Genomic DNA, 25,286 nt, shown 5'->3' with positions numbered 1-25,286 from the left:
GAGGTACTTGAATTCAGTAATGAAGTAAGCTAAGTACTTGAAGAAGCAAGAGTGAGGAGGAAGAGCATTCTGGGTATGGCAATGAAAAGGGGCCAGACTGACTGAAATATAATAATGCTTTAGAAGAAATGTAAAATCAATCTGGAAAGACTGAACTAGATCAAGAGCATTAAATGCCAAATGAAATAGTCTGCATTTTACCCTAGAGGTGATAGGAAGCCACTAAGCAAGGATAGTCAGATATGATCAGATCTATACTTTTGAGATATCAATTTGGGAGCTGATGAAAACCCCAATAACAACAATTAAAGCTGATAAAAGTGGAATGGATTTCCTTGACAAGTAGTTGGATTTTTAGTCACTAGAGGTTTTCAAGCAAAAGCTGGATACTTATTTTCAGAGATGCTTTAGAAGGAATTTTTGGTGAACTATGGTTAGACCATATGCCATTTGACTTCAGCACTTAGATTCTTTGTCACAGATTTTTTTTTAAATTCGGATATATTTCTACTGTAACCAAATAAGCATTATATATGGCAGTTAAGAAACTGAACAATATCAGGAACCAAGATTTAATTATTAATGAAGAAAGAATATTTTTTATAAAATGTTATTTCTGTTATGTTATTTTTATATGTGTTGTTCATTTATATTTCATTTGTGTTCCACTCTTTGTGATCCCATTTGTTACTGTTTTAGTCATGTCTGATTCTTCATGACCCAGTCTGGGGTATTCTTGGCAAAGATCCTGGAGTGGGTTGCCATTTTTTTTCTCTAGCTCATTTTATAGATGAGGAAAGTGAAGCAAACAGGATTAAAGTGACTTGCTAAAGGTCACATGGCTAGTCAATGTCTTATGACAGATTTGAACTTAGGAAGATGGACTCGGGTCCAGCATTCCATCCACTGTGGCAATCAGCTGCCATTTTTATATTGTTTATATTTTATTCTACATATAATCTTATAATTGTAGAAATGAGTCATCTTTTTCCCAGAAGGCTAATTATGCCTGTGAAAAAATGAGCACAAATATATTCATTAAGTCCAAATCCATAATGAATCAATGCATTTTATCTTAAACTTCACTTGGTGATCTTGTCAGCCCCTATGGATTTAATTACTAGCTCTATGCTGATGATTCTCAAATTTATCTTTCTGTAATCTATGTTCAGCTCCAATTTCCTATCTCCAACTGCCTTTCAGAAATCTCAAACTGGATGTCAAGTAGACATCTTCAACTCAAAATCATTATCTTTCTTAAAATCAAACTCATTATCTTTCCCCCAAACCTCCCCCTACCTTTTCCCCTCTTCCCTGTTACTGTGGAGGATGATACCATCCTCCTAGTTGCTCAGGCTCACAATCGGCTGTGATTCTCAATTCCTCACTCTCTCATCCCCCCCAACCACAACCAAACCCTTGCCAAGGTCTGATTTCACCCTTGCAGCATCTCTTCTCTGACACTGCCACCACTCTAGTGCAGACCCCCTCATCACCTCATGGCTGACCTTCTGCAACCACTTGTTGGTCAATTTGTCTAAATTCCAGTCCATTCTCTGTTCAGTCACCAGTGATTTCCCTAAAGCACAGGTTCATGTCATTCTGCTTCCTTCTTATACCTTCATTCAATAAACTCCTTGGGCTCCCTATCACTTGCAGGATCAAATACAAAATACTGTTTGGCATTCCAAGTCCTTCATAAATTAATCCCCTACTACTTTCTTATATCATGTACCCTTCCTATCTTGTTATATTTCACTCCCCTAATTATGTATCCTATGATCCAGGACCTTGGCTTCCTGCTGGTCCACAAACAAGATACTCCATCTTTTGGCTTGAAGCATTTTCTGTCTGTCCTCCACATCCTCAACTCTTACCTACTCACTTCCCTAACATTAAGTCTAAACTAAAATCTTATCTTTTACATGAAGTCTTTCCTAACTCCTTTTAATTCTAGTTACTTCCCTCTTAATTATTTTTTATTTATCTTGTACACAGCTTGTTTGTATGTATTTGCTTGTCATATCCCCATTGCGAGCTCTTTGAGAGCAAGGGCTATCTTTTACCCCTTTTTTGTAACCCCAGCAATAAGCACAGTGTTTGTCACATAGTAGGCACTTAATAAATGTATGCTAAGAATGCAGAGTTTCAATAATGTGATTTCAGAAAGCAAATATATATATATATAATAATTCTTAAATTTAGAGCACTAGCTTTTTGCTCACAGTATGGAGGACAAATGTTCCCTAAAATAATGTTTAGACTATCACATACTGTCTTTCTTCATCTATGAGCTATTTATCATGCTTTAATAATACTCTGCTTTTTTCCTCTTTCATACTTTCTATGCCTTGGCCAAACTGGACTTCCTTCTGCTCCTACTCCATCTCCTATTTCCATGCCTTTGCATAAGTCCATTCCTAGAACCCTTCCCTTACTCTAATACTGTTACTAGCCCTTTCATGTTATATCCTTCCCCATCATTTCAAAGTTCATTGAAGGTAGATATTGTTTCATTATTTCTTTGAATTCTCAGTGCCTAAAATAGCATCTGGAACACTGGTACTTAATAAACTTAACAAACATCACTTCCTAAATGACCATGCAAAGCCCTAAAAAATACAAAGAAAGGCAAAATAAACTGCCTGCAAGAATCTTACACTTTAAAAAAATGAAATGAATTTATTTTTAATTTGTAACAGAAAAATGACATATTTTTAGACATGGTCAATGTGCAAATTTGTTTTGTTTGACTATTCATATTTATTGCAAGGATTTTGTTTTTATTTGGGTGAAAGAGAGAGAAAATTCAAGTACTTTCCTCACAACAATATTATGAAATTAAATAAAGGAAACAGTATTATCCCTATTTTATAGAAGAGAAAAATGGAAGCTCCCAAAGGTTAGATAACTTGCAAAAGATCATATGATTAGTATCAAAACGGGAACTTGAACCCAGGTACACAAGAAAAAAGTAGTCTTATATACAGTTTAAATTTTTTTTAATTCTGCATAAACCAGAAATGTTTATTTCAATGTTGATATTTTTCTTTAGAAATTCAGCATGAAAATACCAAGGATATAATTTTGGTTTTATTTTTCTTATCCATGATGATTTTCTTGCTCATGCAAATTTTTTCTTTGATCTGGAATTCTGTCTTTCAAAAAATATGGGCTCTTAAGAGTTGAATGTTAAAATGATAAAGTGCAAATTATGTTTAGAAGGGAGATTTAATATTTTACTATTTTTACACTTAATAAAACAAGGAAAAATTCCTTAATCAGGAAACTGAGAAACACAGATTTATTTGCCCACTATTACAAAGATACTAAGTGGAAGGTCTAGGATTCAAACTAAGTTCTGAGGTTCCAAATCTTGCACGTTTTCCTCTGTATCATAGACTGGAAATATTGTGAATCTTTATGATCCATAATGATAGATAGGAATAAAATTCATTCTTCTCTTTTGAATCTTCAGGTTAAATTTACATGTAGGTACTTAAGATTTATATATTTTTAAATAATATCTGAAAAAATTACAAGAAAAAAGGAAAATCTTTTTTTTGCTTTCAACAGAGAAGCTTCTATCCAATTTGGCTATATAATAATCAACATTTTTTAACCTACTGAAAGAAATCCTTAAAAATAAAATAAACTCAATGAATCTATTTATTCTTCTGGCTATTACTAGTTAAGAAACCAAGTGATTCTGTGAACAGAGCATTGGACTTGCAATGAGGAAGACCTGAGTTCAAATTCTGCTTCAGATACTTACTGTGTTACTTTACTCTCTCTGAGCCTCAGTTTGCTCATCTGTAAAATGGGAATAATACTACTTGCTTCACAGGGTTCTTGTGAGAATCAAATGAGATATCACATGTAAAGTGTTTTTCAAATCTTAGAAGTGCTATTACCAGCTATCATTTAATCAGAATAGAAATATTTTCTTATTACATGGAGCAAATAAAGGCATTTTAAAACAAACGACAAACATTTTAACCCTAAATTTTTTTGATAGCATAAAAATGTGATAAAGTTTCATCTATCTACAAACACATGTATATAATAGAAATACTTCCAAATGCAGGCATTTACAACTGTGCTTTTCACTGGTAAAGTAACAAAATTTAAAGTGAAAATACTTACAGAAGAATTATTTTGCATGTTACTTTAGATGGCATTTCAAATATAAACAGAATCAGAGCAAGACAGAAAATTCTAATCTTTATCACAATTTTTTTCAATTGGTTCATTAGTTTTCCTAGGTTTTCTGTGGTCATGACATTTCTTTTCTTTTTGTAGAAGAAAAATATAATCCATAAAGTTTTCAGACTATTTGAAAAATATTTTAAAACTTCAGATGAAAGAAGTGTATAAGAATGTTCTTCACAACTTTGTAGGGTTTTTTTAAACTCCCTTCCATCATCATCTCTATTTCTGACTATTCTAGGAGGTCCAAGCAACCTGACTCACTTTAAGGATACCTGGCATCTATTCCTAAAGCAGGCTAGCTGACCACATTTTTTTAAAGAAAGGGTTTTTTTGTTGTTGTTGCTGTTTTTTAAGTTCAGTATAAAATGAGCTGTGTCTTAAAGAGTAGGAGAATGTTTTCATAACCAGCAAACTGTATTCAACATAACTAAACATGCTTTTCATAACTACAAATTAATCAGATTACACTGAATGAGTGTTGTTAATTTAAGAACCTGATTATTGAGGATAGTAGGCTAAATTTAATTATGAAAATTAATAATGCTTAGAATACATATATTTGTTTCTATGAAGTCAGGTAACCCACTTGTGAAAATTCTAAGTCAATGATGAATCGTTTCTATATAGATGATATCTTTAATATTTTTATTTTAAAATATTTACTGAGCTCTTTCGGTATCAATTAATGTTTCACTGAGGAAAAACTGATGATTCTCAAGTGAACTGAGACAGTTAAGATGGAAAAAAAATCTTTAAAAATTCAAAGAATACGTCCAAGTGAAAGGAAGTTAAAAGGCAAAAAATGTATTTCTTTGAAAATTCAGATTTTGACAAAGTGACCACTAAATACTTTTTACACACTTAATCTTTTGCAAAAAATACTAAGTAGCAAAAGACAATCAATAACACATTAGAGCATATACTTCACTTTGGACTGAAAATTAAATGCTCCTCCAAAGAAGTTAGATAGCTGTCAGAAGAATTAGCTGCTACACAAGAGTTCAATGTCAGATAGACCATCATCCAGATGCTCTACCTCCAAACCCCAAACCCCACTTCCCAGTTGTTATACTTTTTCTTCTCTACATCAGTAACTGAGAAAACAACCACTAAGTGTGCCCTATATTTTCAGTACTGATGTTCAACAGTATTGGCATTATTACTGTACATTATGTAGTCTAGGATTTAATTTTAGAAACTAAAAAAAAAAAGCCTGACAATCATTTTGCTTAACACTGTGCTTTTTCACAGTTCATTATGGTGATAAACAGCCTTCAAACATTATCAGAATTAGTAAATCACAGTTAAACAGAATAAGTACATTAGTATAGCTCTAGATCTATGATCCTAAGATAAGTCTAGACAAATTCAAAAATAATCAGAACAACTTAGTGGAAATAATTTCCATGAAACAAGACTGGGAATATTTTTATAGGATATAATACTGATTTTCAGGTTAATCTGAAAATGGTGAAAAAAAAAGAGCTTTAATAAGAACATATGAAATCTGAATCTTGTTTCGTATTTAAACATTAAAGTGATCAGAGGTAATCCTTTAAAACTGGGGTTCAGATTAGTCTATGCAGATAAAATGAAACATCTGGCAGCATTATGTAGAGACAGACTTTTTTAACTTTGAGGAGATTAGTAAATCTGTTATTTTAAAGTTTGAGTAATTTTTAATTATTTTGTCTGGGTCACAGATAATCTGTTTTTGATGGGTCATATAGTGACATCAAAGGATCACTGCCAAAATGATTACCCTGTTACTTTCCACTAACCATAGGAAGATAGTACTTTTCTGCTTTTTGTACTGAGGGAGAAATCACTGATTTGCAGCAAGTGGTTATTTATAATGGATATTCACAGAAATTGAGAAATTGACAAAAATAGCTTTTATTTATTCATTCTGTTTATTTATTTATTTGGTAAATGATGTAATGCCAAAGAGGTCACAACAACTTGGCAATATGGATGATGCAAGTATTATTATTCACAATTTAATGTTCAGTAAACTGAGACTTGGAATAAATAGCTTGCACATAGTCCCACAGCTAGTACCAAAGATAGAACTTGAAACCAAGTCTCAAAACCCTCAGATAAATGGTTTTTATTACTGTTCAGCACTAAAATGAGAGGTAGGTTAGGTTTTAAGCTACTTAAAAGCCGAGGCATACCCAAAGGATTTTTGGGGGGTTTTTTTGTGTGAGAATTCCATTCTTGAAGATTTCCCTAGGACACTGACTGAAGCACGGAATGGGTAAATGCCTTGTGTAAGGACACCCATTTACTAAGTGTCAAAAGTGGGATTTGAATCTGGATGTCCCTGGCTCCTAGTTTCAAATTCTATCCACTATTCCACATTGACTTTATTTTATTTAAAAGTAAATATACTATAAATCATGTAGGAATTTGAATTTAAAAATCTATGCTGTAAACAATAATTACTAATCTTTTAAGACTAGTTTTTCCATGTAAAAACATTTAGCGGCTGAGAAACAATATCATTACTGTTATTATAGCTTAATTTATTTCTAACATATATTTATTTACACTTCCCTTCAAATCTTTTTCATTGCCTTACTCCACAATTTGGCATTTTTGTTCAAGTCAGTCTACTGAAGTGTTATCTGCCCAGCTAAATCAAACCTCAAGGTGCTAGCTCATTCAAGTTCTTCTATCTATAATACATCTAACATTCTCCTTTCCACTCATCACCTCTAACACTCATATAGTTCTCAGAGGCCCCTGCCATAATACCTAGAGACTTCTCAATCCTGGTCCAGCTCTATCACGTCCATTTATTTTTATTTTTCAGGTCTCAAGCCTTGGTTTATTTCCCTTTGAATCAGTGACATTAACCTTCTCTAAAACCCCATTAGAAACTTGAATTTTCAGCAATAGCATTACATTAATTTAGATTATTTTTATGATTACTATTATTTCTGACTAATGATCATTAATTTGGGGGAGAGTTCACCAAGAAAAAAAACAGGTCACTAAGAAAAGGACAGTGATCTTTTTTGTAGATAAAAATAAAATTTCAGAGACTTGTCAATCAGAAAACATGTTCCCTAACCTCAAGAATTTTTGCATTCTACTAAAGTAAATAAGACATGGGCAAATCACTATAATACTAAGTTAACTTCATTAAAAACATTCTTCCAAAGATCTGACAAACTTTATTGATGGTGATCCTTTAGAAAATATAAGTTTTTGCAATGCGTAAAAAAACAATGCTTGTTTTATTTTTTAAGCATTTAATTTATAAGGTTCTTAATCCTATTAATTTTCTTGAACTTATCATATTTGCATATATCTGTTGTTAATCCTGGGTTAATTAGTATACAATAGCATATAATTTTTTAAAGACCTTTGAAATTGCGGGAAAAAGATACTATATAAATAATAAGATTATAGATAGTTAAATACAGTTCTGAAAAGATGCATGTATAACCCATATCTTTGTGGAACAATTCATAATTTAAATACCTTAAAGGGGTTTACTCTTTAAAAGAATCTTGGGTTGAAAATTTTTGTGAAATGACAAAAATCAACTAATTTATTTATTATTATCATTATTTTTTGCAAATGCGGTTTTTCCCATATTTGATTTGCTTACCTCCTAAACTGAGTTCATCTGCACTAGTATTTGATGGCCATTTGCTGGTCCTTGGATAATCCTCCCTCTTTTTCCAAAATTCAAGCTACCTGCTTCAGCTTTCCCTGCCAATACAACTCCCTATAAGAGGGAATGTCAACATATATGCCAACATTCCCTCAAACAAACTTACCTTCCATGTCCACAATTTACTCAAGTCTCACATCCTCTCCACCCCAGCTTCACAAAGAGACAATCATTTCCTTAATTTTACTATCATCTACAAGTCTTTTACCTCCATGATAAAGAATACTGAAATTTCTTTATCTGGTCATACTCAATTATTTTCTCTTTCTATATGTTTTACATCTCCTAAATGTCACATAATCCAATGTAATCTCTAGTTCTTTTACTCCTTTAAATTTTCCCAGGCTATAAACTCTGTTATGGTTATATTTTCCTAATCCCCAATTCTAACTCTAGTTAACCATTCCAATCCTATTTTATCCTTTACTCTTGAATACCTTGTTCCCTTGCCTTATGGATGCTCATAGCTTACCCAAACCCAACCTGATTAATCCATGTTATTCACCTCCTACACTCCTATTCCATGCTGCTCAAGATAGCTAGAGAAAATTGTGTAACACTGTTTTATCTAATTTCAAAGGGGCTTTCAGTGCAACAAGGCAAGCCTATTATTCTTCCCAAACTAATTCTCTATTCTAGAGGTGTTAATCATGCCACCGACCAAAGATAATGTTAATATGTGGTTTTCTAAGCCAAAATAAACCTACCAGTACAGGTTTAGTGGCCCTTATTTCTATTTCAGTTTGATACCACTGCTCTCTACTACTCCTCACCCATAGCCCCTGAAGACCTTGACTCATACCATACTGAGCAAATAAAGGCAAGTTACCATTAGCTCTCTTCTTCTGTTCATCTCAGAACCTCTTCACATCATTTCTCACTCTGTTCTTCTTTACTCTAGTCTCCAATGAAGAGGTGACCCTTTTCCTTGACAATGTCTGCACCTCTTTATTAATCATTGATCCCGCTGCCTTCTCAAGTTCCCTATCAGACTGCCCTTCACATCTTTCCATTTCTACTGGTTTCTCTTCTACCTACAAAGATATGCAAGTCTTCTCCAGTACCGAAAACCCCCTGACTATATTTAGAAGCTTTCATTTTATATCTTTAATCCTTCTGTCAAAGCTATATACACTAGTTGTCTTTAATTTCTCTTCCATAGTCTTAACTGTTATTTGTATGTTGATAACTTACTCTGGAACTTCATATCACCTACTGAAAATTTTAAATTATAGAAACCTCCAACTCAACATATCTAAAATTGAACTCATTATCTTCCCCCAAAATTATTCCCTCTTCTGAATTTGATTATTTCTGTTGAGGGCATCACCATCCCATTAGGTACTCAAGTTCTCAACTATAGTGTCATTGTCAACTCCTCACTCTTACTCAGTTTACATCCGACTAGTATAATTTCAGACTTCACATCCTGTAATAAGTTATTTGTTAATTAGGTAAGCAATTAGAGCTGAAGACATGTTTTTGAATAAGTTGGATTCCTTTAATTCAGAGTGGAATCCTAAAGGGATGATGGGAAAGAATTTTCCCAATGTTCCCTGGGAAAGGACAATTAACCAACGACCACTCCTTGGATCTTCCTTGTTGAGGAAAAGTGTCCAGGGAGCTGGCTCTGAGCTTTTGGGAAGAGATTAATGATACCTATTTTGAAAAATCTCTATAAAACTCCCGAGCCGACCAGAAGAGTAGCTGTTTAGCTCTCTGGAATTTCCACCAGGGGGCACCAAAGAGCAACTTGGAGCAGAAAACTAACAGCTGTCAGATAAAATCTTTCTCTGGCTGGAGAGAGCAGAGTCTGGATTTTGAAATTATATTTAATAAAATAATTAGTTTAGTAAGATAGTATTTACATATTTTAGATAGATTAAGGAGTTCAGAGTAGGCCTGGTTTCAGGCAGAAGATACTCCTTGTAGAGTTTTAGTTGGGTTTTTTTGGTTTCAGTTAGAAGTTTTAGATTAGGGAATATTTCCTATTCAATATCTACATTTCCTTTTCCTATACCTGTTCCTTTAGAATTTAATATAAACAAATAAATTTGGTGGGGTTTTTTTGTGTGTGTAACCTATCTCCAGCCAATCCTACACAACTGACAATTTCAACCATCAACCTCCAAATGAATCTCCAATAGTCTATCAATAGACCATCAATAGCTACCAATTAATAACAGATCAAATTCCCTACAATAATCCCTTACCACCTCCTTCTATCCACTCACACAGCTACCATTCTAGTCTAGAACATCATCACTTTTTATCCAGACTATAACAAAAAACTCAATTCTCTCCCCTTTCCAATCCTAAATGTGACTGCAAAATTGACTTTCCTAAAAAGCAAATACGAAACTGACTTTACAAAATAAAGTCTCCAGACTCGCTATTACTTCTAGAATCAAATAAAGTCTTTAGAAATTTAAATCCCTTGGAATCTGACTCCCAAGCTATTTTTCCAGCCTTACTGCACACTATTCTCACCAAAGTTGCCCTTTTACTGTTATTCATATAGTCAACCATCTCCTACCTCTGTATATCTCCCATTTTCCTCACCCCCATTTCTCAGAATTCCTATTTTTCTTCAAGATTAAGATAAATAATTAATTTATGAGGCCCAACCTGATCTCCCTAGCTGGTAGTGCCTTCCCCTCCTTTCCTGGGCTTGGGTATAAGCTTCTTGAGGGCAAGATTTTTTTGTTTTGCTTTTGTCTTAGTGTCCTCAGTTTCTGGCATATGTTATGGGCTTACTAAATGACTGACAGAAGACTGATCTGAAAAAAAAATCATAAACAGTTAACTTTCTGTGTCAGTGATATTTGATATTTGTTTATATAGCAGGGATCCTCAGGCTCAACAGTTTCATTCCCCTCGATAATACAGATCTATTCACCAAAAGTTCTTCTTTTCTAGTAGACCTGATCAGGTCATTCCTCTGCTCAAAATCTATTGAAGGTTTACTAATGATAAATGAATAGAATACAATTTCCTTAGCTTAGCATTCAAGGCCTTCTACACACAAGGTCTTTCTTCCTTTTTAGCCTTATCTCATATTACTACCTTCTAGAGTGCAGCATGATATTTCAATCAAACTTGATTCCACATCATCCATCCCTTTTATACAACTAAATGCATCAACTCCATATAGATATCTATGTCATCTTCTATTTTGAAATATCTCTTTTTGAAATTCAAATCATCCTTCAAGAAGCTACTCAAATTTTATGTCTTCCACGGAGCCCATCTGTGATTTCTTATATCTATAACAAGGTAAGACCTAATTTTTGTTTTCTTGGAACCTACTTTTTTCAATCAACAAGTGAGGTAGTCAAGTTTTATTGTTTACTATGTGCCAGGCCCTGTGCTAGGTACTAGAGATAGAGTGCAAATAATTATAATAATCCCAATTCATAAGGAGCATAAATGGCATAAATATAAAGTGACTAAATATCTATATATGATAGTTAAATACAAGATATTTTGTGAGGATTACACTAGTAATTGGAAAAGGGCTTTATGAAGACAGTAAGGAGAAGGAAAGGGAATGTATTCCAAGAATGTGGAATGGTCAGTGCAAAGGCATGGAGACAAGAGATGGATTAACATGTGAAAAACAGAGACCATTTTGGGTACATCATAAAATATAAGAAGAAAAGTAAAATTAAAGGAGGCTATAAAGGCAGGTTAGGGTCAGGTTGTAAAGGGAATTAAAATTCAAACAATGAAGTTTACATATTATCCTAGAAACAACAGGAAGTTTCTATGGTGGGAATCACATGGTGAAATCTATGCTTAAGGAAAAAAAATTGACAGGAGACTGTAAGATGGCCTGGAAATGGTAAGAGACTTGAGACAGAGAGACCAATTAGGAAGATATTTCAATAATCTAGGTGAAGTGATAAGAAGGTGATAACTAAGGTGGGAGCTATGTGAGTGGAAAGAATAGGTTGGAAACAAGAAATAATCTAGAAACAGAAATGGCAATATATGGCAACTGAGTGGATATTTAGAGTGAATGGGAATGAAGAGAGTAATGTAGGTCACTAACCTAGGAGACTGAAGGATAGTAATACCTTTAGCAGAAACAATGGAAATTTGGAAAGGAGAGGCTTAAAGGTAGAAGATTTTATGTTTGACACATTTCTGGAACATCTAGTTTGTATTGTTCAATACATAATTAGTAATCCAGGACTAAAGCTTAGGAAAAAGGTTTTGTACTTGTCTTACCCTCTTTATAATTACCTAATCTGTGTTAGTTATTTTATAATATTATGTATTTGTTCATGTATTTTATCTTCTCTACTCTACATTTTATAAGGGCCAACACAGCATCTTATACATTTCTGATCACCACTGATATCTAGCACATTATCTTCACATAGAGGGATTAAAAAATTACTGCTGAATAAATAAAGGGAGATAGCTTTTTGGAAAATAGGTGCTATACAGAAATTAAATGCATGCTTAAATGACAACTGTGTTGGAAAAAAAATCACAAAACAATAATTCTTATAAAGTATCAAAGTGATAACTACCAACTCCAAAATTCACCTTCCCACTACTATTTATGCTTTAAATGGTTCAAGCTGAAGTGAAATAAATTATCAACGAAGATAAATAATCAAATAGGTTATCAGACCAACTGAATCAATAATCTTTTATTATTTTCTAAGATGTTTTATCACCAATTTGCTTTTTCTAGTAACTCTATACTTAGGAATATAATCTATGAAATCTATATTTAATAAAGAAAGCTTACTCATTTTTAAAATATAAGTTAGATAAAACATTCCATTCATTAATGTTCACAAGAAAGCTATTTTACTTGAAAAAAACATTTGTCAACAAAATCATTTGTCATACTTACAGTGATGATGCCAATTAGTTGTGTATAAAAGAGTCCAGTTATTCCAACTAGCATAGTTATTCCCATGAAAGCAGCTAGTCTCATTATGGCCAATTCATGTCTAACTAAAAAGAGATCCTAGAAAGAATGTAAAGGGAAAAAAGAATTTTTAAAAGTAATCTAAAGAATCACAAAAAGTAGCATTAATGTCAAGAGCTGTATTATAACATTTTTGATAACTATTTTAAAGCAATATTTAATGCATGTGGCTCTATTATGTTAACATTTTAAAAATCAACTGTTTTGAAAATAAATGTTCTCAAATCATACTAAAGGACAGACAAAAATTTTGATTTTCCAGTGTTATTGTGCCAAAAATCCAAATCCCAAACCTAAAAGCTTAGAGTTATCCAGTACAGTGTAGTAGAACAATCACTGGTCCTATAAGTAAACACATCTGGTAGAATCCCATCTTGGCCACTCACCAATTGATCTGCGTAAGACCCAATTTTATTTGTAAAATAAGGAGGTTAGACTAGTTGACTTGTCAGTTTCCTTTTACCCCTAAATATATAATTCTAAGTTCCATTCTCATTCATTTTTGGATAGACATTCAAGCTGAACCTATTAGCATCAAAGATGACTACGTGCAATCCTTAGATCTTCTAATTATGCTTAATACTGAAAAGATTTGTGATATCACTCATCTAGGCACTCCCTTCAACAAAACAGATAGCAAACTAGCTTTGGCTTAGAGAACCTTTTCATGAATTGCTGTAGCCTATCTTTCCCCCCTCAAAATCATCACCATAAGGCCAATGTTCTTTTGACAAGGTTCTCCACATTTAGCTAGGCTGGTCATGGATGTTTAGCATAGGAGTTTCCAGACAGATTTTATACTCCAACAGCATAGTCTTTAAGATTCTAGAGTCACCTCTAAGGCATGAGGAAGCAGAGTCATTAGTAGAAGAATATTTAAACCACATAAGGAAATCCATAAAAATTTTGTTTCAAAGATGTTAATAACTTAGATCTATAAACATAATTCATATTATTTAAGTTCAAGTAACCTGAAACCTAGTGATATCACAACTTACTGCAAATCAGGGAAGAAATATAAAAACATGGTCAAAGAATCATAAGCACAGAATCTCAGAGGTTAGGAGAACCCTCATGCGTTAAAATCTTTGTCAGAAGACCTCTAGTGAATAGAACCCACTACTGTATGAACTATTTCATTCCATTTTCCAACAGATAGAGTTGTTAGGAAGGTTTTCCTTATGTCAAGTCTAAATTTGCCTCCTTGTAACTTCTACCACATGTGCCTAGTTCTGCTTCTGGTTATAAGAATAGCAAGTCTTTTTCCTCTTCCATGTGACAATTACTTACTTTAAAAAAAGCTATCACCTATTCTATTTCTCTATTCTACATCTTCTTTATCCAGTTTCAATATCCCCAGTTCCTTCAACTGACCCTCATATGACATGATCTCAAGGACCTTTACCATTCTAGTTGTCTTCCTCTCTGGATGCTCTCTACTCTATCAATGTCCTTCTTAAAAGGTGGCCCTCAAGATGAAATATAATGCTCTAGTAAGAGGCTATATAGGGCAGAGAACAGTAGGACTATTACTGGACACTCTTCTATATTTAGAGAAGCCTTGCATTAGCTTTTGAACCTGCCATATCACTGTTGATTCATACTGAATTTGAAGTTCCCAGATCTTCAAATGAATTGCTTTCTAACCACATATTCCCCTATCCTGAATTTGAGAAGTTTTAGAAAAAAACTTTTTATCTTAAAATCTTATTGCTATTCCTATTAAATTTTATGTTTTTAGATTTTGCCTAACATTTTAGTCTACCAAGAACCTTTTTAGACCTTGACCTTGTCATCCAGTTTGTTACCAATAGTTTCCTTGAAAATAAAAGCACTGACAAAAAATGTTAAATGGCATAAGGCAAAATACAAATCTCCAGGGCATGGAGATTTTCCCTTCCAAATTGACATCAAATCATTAATGGTTATAATTGGGGTCAATTTAACTAATCCTAAATCCAACTAATTATAATATCTATTTCTCCATCTAGATAAACTTTATATAGAGCATTCCACTCACTTACTGATCTAATAATCTTATTAAAAAAAGAAATGTAGTCCGGCATGACCCATTCTTAATGAAGTCCTATTGGCCCTTTGTGATATATCTTCCTTCTTTTGGTGTTCACTAACTGTCCCTTTCAGGGCAGCTAGGCAGTGTAGTAAATAGAACCCTGAGCCTGGCATCAACAGAACCTTAGCTGAAATTTGACTTCAGACACGTAATGGCTGAATCACCCTGGACAAGTCCTCAGAATCTGTTTGCCTCAATTTCTTCATTTGTAAAACAAGGATAATAATAGCATCTACCTTCCAGGGTTGTTGTGAGGATCAAATGAGATAACTGTAAAACACTTAGCACAGTGCATAGCACATGGAAAGCACTATATATAAATGTTAGATATTGATAATAGATTTTAGAATTTTAGTAGTCATGAAAACAGTACTTAGGTTCACTTACCCTGGCTCTTAGGTAAGAGAACACAAAGTGGTTCAAAGAAATATGGCTTAAGAATAGTAAGAAATTAGTAGTATTTCATTCACTCCTACTACAAGAAGTCACATGAAAAATAATGAAAGACAGAAGTAAGAATTCCTTTTCTGTCACAGAATGGAAGTGATCAGAGAGGTAGGTCTTCTCCATATCTTCACTGGATCATTGCAACTCAACACCATAAGATATATGTGATACTACCTATGCTTATATGGACAAAGAAAGCTTATGTCATAAGTTATAGGTCAGACTGAGAGATGAGGGACCTAATCCACTCAATAATCACTCACTAATATAAAATATAATATACAATTGTCAGTGTCTACATATTCCTAAAATTTGATACATTAGCCTGAGATTAAAGTTTCCTAAACCTTCATAGAAAATAGCCTAATGACAATCTTTAAATATCTACATTGCAAATATTGACCATATAAACATATGCCAGCTGACACTACATTATATGCCAAAATATACATAAAAGGCATATACATATATCACATTAGCCATGTCTATTGTATCATTAAATTATATAGCTGTTCACTTACTGATATAGCACAGTGGTGTTACAACATATTTCTTAAGATAATTCCATCAGAAGTGATAAGAAAATGAGCATATTCAAGCAGACCCCAAAAATTTTACCATACTGCTACAAATGATTTAGTTTCAGCCTGACTCCTAGGCTTAAAATGTCTACACTTTGGATTATTTCCTTTAGTCAGTTTTTATTTTCTACATTGGTAAATAGAATTTAAAGACATGACTTTCATTCTCAGTTGACTGCTGAAGTCCTAGTTTGGAAGGTAATAAATAACTCATTATGCTATGAGAGGGTTCCTAATCCTAACTGAGCTATACAGGATAGTACCTGAAAGAATGTATTTATGTAAACACAGGAGTCCAAACAACTGCATATAAAGCAGTAGAATAAGATATAGAATACCTGCATTTAAATCCTAAGTATAATTCACTCCCCTTGGAACTCTAGTTACTTAATCTCTATGGGTCATAATTTTCATGAATATAAAATGAGGGAGTGGAGAATGCAGACTAGATAATAATTGCTGATATTTAGTGCTTGAAGGTTTATCTTCACAGTCCTCTGAGTGGTAGTACACATATAATTATTTATGCTCTTGAAATTAAAACTGAAAAGAAAGGTTAGTTAAATAATTTGCATAAGATGTGGTCTTATGCATAGGTACCGGAGGTGGGATTTTAAAACAATCCTTTTCTAATTCCAAATTTAATGTTCTTAACACTACATAAACTGCATTTCCTCCAGACTACTGGTCTTCCAGCTCTAAATCCTTTAATTATTAAACGATACACTTAGTATTTTTTTTGTCTCTCACCAAATCTAAATTGGAAAATGTCTTTTTCTCAATCTTCCTCCTTCTTGAACTTTCTGTAGCCTCTGACACTGTCAATACCTTTCTCTCCTTGACATTCTTTTCTCTCTAGATTTTCATGGCACTGCCCTCTATACAGACAATTCTCAGATCTATTTATCCCCACCTAATCTCTCTTCTGACATAGTCTCCCAATTCCAATTAGGCTGGGCATCTCAAACTGGATGTTCTATAGACATATTAAAAATCACCAGGTTCAAAACTGAATTCACTATCTTCCTCCCCCAATTCTTCCCCTCTTCCTAACCTCCTTATTTATTGCTTTTGGAGGTACCATTATCCCCCTACTCATCCAAGTTCAAAAGATGTTTCCTTGACCCCTCATCCTTAGCTTCCTTCTCACCCCTATCATATCCAAACTGTTGCCAAGGCTTGCCCATTCTACCTTTACAATGTCTCTTGTACCTGTCCTTTTCTATCCTTTTACATTGGCATCACCACAGTGCAGACCCTCACCACTTCATGCCTTGACTATTCCAATTCCCTTTGAGTTTGTCTCTCTAACTCAAAAATCTCCCTACTCCAGGTGTCCTCCACTTAAGATTTCAAAGTAATCTTCTTAAAATGTAGATGTGATTGACCATTTGACCAAGGTTTCTCACCTACCCCTACTAAATAAATTCCAAGAGCATCCCTATCCATTTTACAAATATAAACTCCTCTATTTGGTATTTAAAGCACTTAACAACCTGGCCCTTTCCTACCTTTCCAAACTTCTTATATTTTACCCCCTAAATATTCTAGAATATAGTTGCACTGGCCTAATTGATGATACTTTCACATATGACCTTCCATCATCTGATTCTATCCAAACTTTGTATGGCTTGGGTCTCATACCTGGAATAATGCTCTCTCCTCTAATTCCTGTCTCGTTCCTTCTATGTATTCCTTCCTTCAAGACTCTGTTTAATTCCCATCTTCTCCAGCAATTCTTTCTTCTGGACCCATGGCTCTACCACTACTACTTCCTTATCACTATCACCTTCCATTTATTCAGTATATCTTTTATGTACATAATAAATATAATTATGTGTGTATATATATATGTATATATATTTATATCACCCATCAAAATATGAGTTCTTTTAAGGTAAGGACAGTGTTTTTGCTTCTTAGTACTTAGCACAGTGCTTGATACACAGTAAGTGCTTAATAAATACTTGTCGATTAACTAATTTTAGGAACTCCAGTACAAAACAAAAGGTTATTAACTAACACACAGGGTCTTGACTGATTAACTGAGAGCTAGGGTCATTATTTCAATGATCCTATAGGGATCAACTCAGAAAATAACCCTTAAATTATAGATATGGTAAACCTCATAAGCCAGGCTAATTAATAGCAATAGCATGCTAAATTTTGAAGCCAATTCATAGATGTTCATTTCTCTACTTCATCACTTCTGCTACACTGACCATACTAGAAGGCAGCAGGCATAGGTTCATAGATTCCCAAAATGGGCACCACTACCCCCTGGTGGGTGCTGCAGTGAACCAGGGAGGTGGTAATGGCCGCAGGTGCATTTGGGGGGTGGTGAATAACTATAAGGGGGCAGTGACAGTATGTGACAGGGGGCGCTAAGTAATATTTTTTTTCTGGAAAGGGGGCGGTAGGCCAAAAAAGTTTGGGAGCCACTGGATTATAGGATCATTGAATTAAGAGTGGGAAGGGGCCCTCAGAGGACCTCTAAGTCTTCAGGGTCTAATCTCTTTATTTTAGAAATAAATACCAGTTAGAATACTGGGGCTCTGAAGTGTTTCTTTAAAATAAATATTTACATATATGTAGGTTATTTAAATCTCTACTTTCTATGCTTACAGGAATGACCTGCACAAGTTATTTTTCTCTTACATTTTTCATTTTACTATTACTTGGTGAAACCTAATCATCAAAATAGCTCATTAGTAGTCACAGGAGTTGAAATGACATTAATCAGATCTCTATGAATATAGTTGTGGAAAAATTGTTTTTCATTTTCTGTTTGAGTCTATAAAGAAAACCTTTAATTTTTAGAAATTCAATGACAAGTGAAATTTCAATTAATGTAGGGGAAAAAATGAAACATTTACCCTACCCTTTCTTTTGTCCTAAGCAATACAAAGCAATCATACATTAAAAAACATAATTCTGTCTATAGTGAATATAGTTAAACTCATTTAATTTCCTCCAACAAATGCTTTATAGCCATTTACATAGAATTTAACTGATTTTAATGGAAAAATGAATAAGTTTTATGCAATTTAGTTTCATGAATCACAATTCTAGTATTTTGAAGAAAGTCTTTCATTACTATACATACAACAGACTCAAAACTTTTTACTTTCTGCTTTTAGATCTTTCCATCAATTCTATAGATTAATAGTGTAGCTAAATTAAAGGCCTCATATTTAAATTCTGATTGAAAAACAAATATTTATACCTTAAATATAACTATATAATTTACTTTTACACAAATTTGTTTATATAAATTTTATCTAATTTTATCTAATTTTATATAAATAGACTAAAGCAAAAGCTCAACATTTAAATTCTGAACTAAAGAAAAAAATGAGTAAAATTTTAAAATATGATGAAATCAAACCTATCCTTCATTTTTCTCATAAAACAAAGGACTCAAAACCCCCTGTAATGTTAATTACATTAAAAAGAAATTGTACATAAGAACAAAGGAAAATTTTGTCTGTTTAAAAAAAAGAGAAAATAGTAACATTTAAGATAATTAGCCGATCCTTTTTTAGTCTAATATTTGCAAATTCACACTGATGCTAAATTGTTTATTTTAAAGGATAAGGTCTACAATGACAAAGATAAGTAATTTCTAGGCCTACAATCACCCATCTTTATTTGCCTGCTCCCATCACTACTCACAATACTGAAAGCAGAAGTCATTCTTGCCAGACTGTTTAGACACAAAAATGAACTTTTGATAAAAGTTCGCCCCCTAGAGGACTAAACCCCCATAGCCAGTACTAGACCCTAATTCAAAAGCCGATTTCCAAATAATAAAGAACATCAGTTTAAGTCCCTATTTTTTTGCCAAGCACTGTCCTAGGGGCTAAGAACATTCTTATTACTGTAAGCAAATTAAACTAATACTCCAAAAATTAAGTATCAGTTTTAACTTAATAATAATATTGTATTATTACAGTGAGAAAATGATTTTATTTTCATCACATTTACTCACTTTCTGCACTTTCCCAAAAATATCTCTCCTCTTTTGAAGAAGAACATTATCTTTATCTTTTCATAATTCCAAGTCAGGCTGGTAATAGCAGTAACACAGAACCTCACAGGATTTGGAAGGCTTGATGATTAGAATCATGACAATACGTATAATTGACATCAGTAATATTTACAAATTTCTTTTACAAAGTGGTTTTTATGTAGCACTTGTAGATTTATAGAGATTTACAAGTATTATCTCATTTGATCCTTGCAACAACTCTGGGACGCAGGTGCTATTATTATTCACATTTTGTAAGTGAAGAAACTGAGACTAAGAAGTTAAGTGACTTGCCTAGAGTCACAAAACTAGTAATTGTGAGAGGCAGATTTTGAACTTGGGTCTCCTTGATTCTGGGTGTAGCATTCTTCTATCCACTGTGTCATGTGACTGGTGGAATAGGGAACCTTTCTCATATTAGGTATCAGATAAGAAGAAGATTGAGTTTATGTGAATCAATGAGGGTAAGGTAATAAAAATTTATTTTTTTTGCAGGATAGGTTTTTGGTTTTTTTTCCTGAGAAAAATATAAAATAGTCCATCAACTTGATTTTAAATTTAGGAACAGAAACAAAAACTACATAAGAAATAAATTATACATATATTTTTAAAAACATGGGATATATCAAGGGAAGGGAATGAATTAGAAACATGTTAAAAAAGAAGAAAGGAAGAGAAAAGGAGACACATTGATAAAGTGATAGAAAAACAAAGCAAGAACAGATCAACACAGAAAAAGGAGATCCCTGACACAAAAGTCAGGTCTGATTTTGGGGAAGTTTAATACAATTTGTTTTATCGTTTGAAACAAAAATGAGTAGGAAAAGGTGATTGTTAAGGTTCCTTCCAACTCTAAATCCTATGATCCTATCAACAATCAGTATGAAAAGACTATTTTACATAAAGTATTTACAAACTTAACTAACTACCTAAATTCATTGGTTCATCAGAACCTGGTCCATTTGGAGCTACTTTCTGGGTTCCTTTAGGTTTGAGAGAGACCATACTGAGGCAAGAGGTCAAGTAAAGTATTTCTTTGTGCTCTTTAATACTACCTGGATTATTTAATTTTTCTCTTTTCTTTTGAAATAAAACCAAAACATTTTAGAACTCTGTATCTAAAACAAAAGCAGGCTATTGACTATTGGGTTAAATACCCTACATATCATCCATATCAAGTCTGGGTACAAATTGCTCTTGCAATGGTAAAACAGAAAGCAAAATCCTTTTAAACATCAACTTATTTTTCCATTTCCCACAAATTTTTTATTGTATGAATTAAGAAGAGTTCTTTCCTTTTGACCCAAAAAGTATTATCAGAGGGATAGGGCTATTGAACAATTCCAGTCATAATAAGATGATGGTCACATAACAGAATTCTTAAGATATCTGTAAATTAAAATGTGACAGCTTACAAGGGTTAAGCAAGCTAAAAAACTAGTGAAATCCTGAGAGACAATTTAATGACTCATAAATATTTGGGACACATGATAATGATCTCACAATTTCCATAATCAAATCCTTCTTGCATCATAATCTTTACAGAGACCAAATGCAGAAATAACTGTGGGCCTAATAGGGAAAATCTTAACATTGAATTGCTATTCTCTTTTCATTATCATTGGTTAAGAAGGTGATAAAGCAGAAGCAATAAGTATTCAATTATTTCTTTTTCTTAACAGATAGTAGGGACATCACAGGTTATGTACAACATGACATCTGCTCTGTAGATACACACATCATGATAGTGGAAATAACATAGAGTACTGTCGAATTCATGGCTGAGAGCACCAAAAGACCTGCACTGACTGCTTTCCCCAGCATATCTCTCTGATAAAATCAGTAATAACCTATTCAAGTTAATGAGTGACTATGAGAGAGAAGCCTGTAGCCAGTGAATAGGCTACCATAGTGCTCAGACACAGACTGGCAGCTGGGAGCAGACCCAGGAGTAAAGTTACTTGATGGCCCTCTCACTAGTCCAGTGCAGACATAGGGCCTTAGAGCCAGAGCAGTGGCTGGCAGACAAGCCAGTTTTGTACTGGACTCTTAGGGCAGGCTAGTCTAGCAGTAAGAGAAAAGACAAATTGGTCTAATCACTTGGGCTCTGAGAAGTGGAGATCATTCCCCTCTACCCCAGTAAGATCATAAGACTCAAGCATCCCAGTGCCTCAACTACCACCATATCTGCCAGGAAGTGCAAGGTCGATCAGCCACTTCTGATTAATTTAAAATCATTATGTGAGCGCTGGGAATACAAAGACAGCTACAACACAGGTTTTTCTGTGGATCATTACCTTATACTGTCCACCCCTCTGGATGTGGGGAATGCATTTGAAAAATACTATAACAAAGTTTGTGAACTAGTGAAGTAGTCATATTTGTCCTTTGATAATTTAAAGCTAAAATATGAAATGAAATGTTAAAGCCTGAAATGTTGGTATTTCAGCATATACAAATAAAAGATCAAATTAAAGAAATAAAATTAGAAATAAAATGTTTCATCCTTATCCTGTTCTCTCCATCTCTAAAGAATACAAATATATCTGATGGCATGTAGTCATAATTTCGCAAGTATTCTTAACATGCCAATATGATGTTAAAATTCCAGATGGTCAAACACTTATTTTAGTAATTTCATCCATTTTCCCATATCATAACAAATACAAGCCTTAATTGATATTAAGTAAGCAAAATCTACCAATTAAAGGGCCTGAACAAAAAGGAATAAATATAAAAGGTAAGTATAATGGTATTTCTGTAATGTACTTTAAGAATAATTTGTGTGAAAAGAGTAAAATGAATTTTGTAGATTTGCCTAAATTCCAAGCTAATTATAACCAAATCTTCTTTGCTGCTTCTCTTCTTTGTAAGCCAGTTATATTTGACACCAAGTCCCTAGCAACGCTATTAGAATCAGCCAATGAGGACAATAATGTCAATATCTTCCTAGCAGAAGAGTTGGCTGAGATCCCAAACAATGTTTATTTTCCTTTTCCTGAATATCAGCACCATGTCCTTTATTCTAAAAACCTAAATCAAGGATCTAAAATGCAGCTAGCCTGTAAGTTGCCCTATATACAAAAATAAATTGATCAGAAATGACCAATTTAAAATTGTCTCAATTTGTCCTATAATGAAAATGACTGTGAAAAGAAAACCTAAAAAATTTTACCATTGCACCTATTCTATCATTCATATCAATAATAATAATACTTGTATTTTTTGTTTAATTCTTTCTTTTACAAAGTATTTTTACACCTAGTATCACATTTAATCCTAAAAACAAATCTGCAAATTAGAAAAGGCATATGTGCCCACATATTTTTTATTAAAATCCAATGTAGATGACAAAATTTTCCTTATTTAGCCCTGATTAAAAGAAAATAATTTACGGTACAAAGTTAACAGCATATACAAGTAGGCATACCTATTGCCCACAAAACTGTATTAGAAAAACTACTAGTAACTTTTAGTTATTTTTAAGTTACCACTTTATGTATATAAATATATATTAAAATATACTATATAACATAATAATATAATACATGATGTTATAAATATATAATAAATTATGATAATTATATTTATCCAATAGAATTAGCTGTGTCCAAAAATCTATGTCTCATTCTTTACTGGTAACTTTTAAAAAAGAATAATTGCTTTTTAATTTAGTGTGAGTAGACCCATCATGTCAATGATGCGAATGATTTCTAAACTGTTTCAATCTACTGAGTGCCTTGCTCCCCCATCCAGGCCCCCATAAATCTTGTTTTTCCCTTAAAGAAAATTTAATTCAGGGAATTCATTATGCTGAAAGTTTTCCCAAGCTAGAGTAAAAATATGTATGTATGTCTAAAAATTTGGTAAACCATAAAACAAAAATCATGATCCATATTACTAAAGAAATATCAGACACTAAAATATTTTATATTTTTTACAAAGCCTAATCATCTACATCTTCACAATGTCTATAATTTTTTAATATATGCAAAGGTTAAAAAAACAGACTGCAACAAAAACAAAATTTCCCTAAGGTCCTTTCTAGCTCTATATCTACAATCTTATGATCAATAAGGCTTGGTCACTTAAATATAAGACATTACTTACAAATATTTAGAAAAAATTTCAAATATGTTCCTTTTTACAGCTATCATTTCTTTTTGTCAAGCAGACAAAAAAGCAACATAAACAGGGTTTTTAAGGTCACTACCTTTTACATGGTTGATCTTTCATCACAACTTGGCCTTAAAAGGAAATTACGATTAACTAAGGTTCTATGACAAAAATCATAGATTCTTCTAGTGTTCATAATATATAGAAAAATACAAAGTAAAAATAATTTACCACATTATATTAGTTACAAGTTAGATATTTACAAGTACTAAGTAGTAAATTTATAGATAGTTCTAGTGACTTGAAGATATCATGCAAACTCAGAAGTATCCCAAGTTTTGCCCAAAGAATCACTTATTTATTAAGCAAGAAATGTCTCACTATATCATCAATTTCTCACAATATCCATTTGAAGAAAAGAAATATAAATTATATACTCATATTGAACCTAAAGCATAAAGATATTTTAACTTTCCCAAGATCTTTCGATAAGTCATTGAGAAACACAATTCTCCTAATTTGAAGACTGCATGGTCTATGAATGAACTGAAATGACATTAGATAATACCCAGAACTTTCAAAAATGTCAGAGGACAAGTTTGTAGGAATAAATATAAAACATGAAAATAAAGTGTTGATGAGCTATACTAAATAAGAATAACAAGACCATTATGACATATATTTAACTCTGGATAAAGAATATGCAAGCTAACTAGAATACCCCTGCAAGTTTCAGTTTATTTGTATTTGCCCTACATATCTGCTCAGAGTGAGTTGAAGGAAACTTAAAAAAATGAACTAGAAATAGAATTAGACAATGCAAATAAAACATGTTTTTTTAAGGTTGTTTCTGAATGCTATTCAATGGATAATACAGGCCCCACTGTCTTATAAAAGAATAACAAAAAAACAAAAAAATGTATTTCTAAGACAAACTCATTGTAAAAAGTATTTACTTTAGATTGAGCAAAGTTCCAGGGTACTTTAACAGATATTCAAAAACTATAAATAAAATGAATTAGATAAAATATATTTTTTTATTCCATTCCCTCCAGGCTCCTTCAAGACACTGTCTTAAAGGCAGCCAGGTAGCTCAGTGGATAGAGTACTGGACTCAGCAAGACATGAAGTATAAGCTAGCTGTGTAACCTCTTTGCCTCAGTTTCCTAAATTATAAAAAAGGGTTG

The 25,286-nt window shown here is 32.9% G+C and overlaps 1 protein-coding gene across 2 annotated transcripts in view; it reads right to left on the bottom strand.

Moving 5' to 3' along the window:
- ZDHHC21 (zinc finger DHHC-type palmitoyltransferase 21) overlaps nt 1–25,286 on the bottom strand; it is a 52,595-nt gene that overhangs the window by 11,090 nt on the left and 16,219 nt on the right. For both annotated transcript variants that reach the window (XM_044657029.1, XM_044657030.1), the window contains one exon: nt 12,774–12,890. In XM_044657029.1, the coding sequence (XP_044512964.1) occupies nt 12,774–12,890 (117 nt within the window). The remainder of the gene's footprint in view (nt 1–12,773; nt 12,891–25,286) is intronic.

Source organism: Gracilinanus agilis, chromosome 1, assembly GCF_016433145.1.
Source record: "Gracilinanus agilis isolate LMUSP501 chromosome 1, AgileGrace, whole genome shotgun sequence".
Taxonomy (NCBI): Eukaryota; Metazoa; Chordata; class Mammalia; order Didelphimorphia; family Didelphidae; genus Gracilinanus; species Gracilinanus agilis.
The sequence above is the reverse complement of the archived record's forward strand: the minus strand, read 5'-3'. Positions and strand labels throughout refer to the sequence as shown.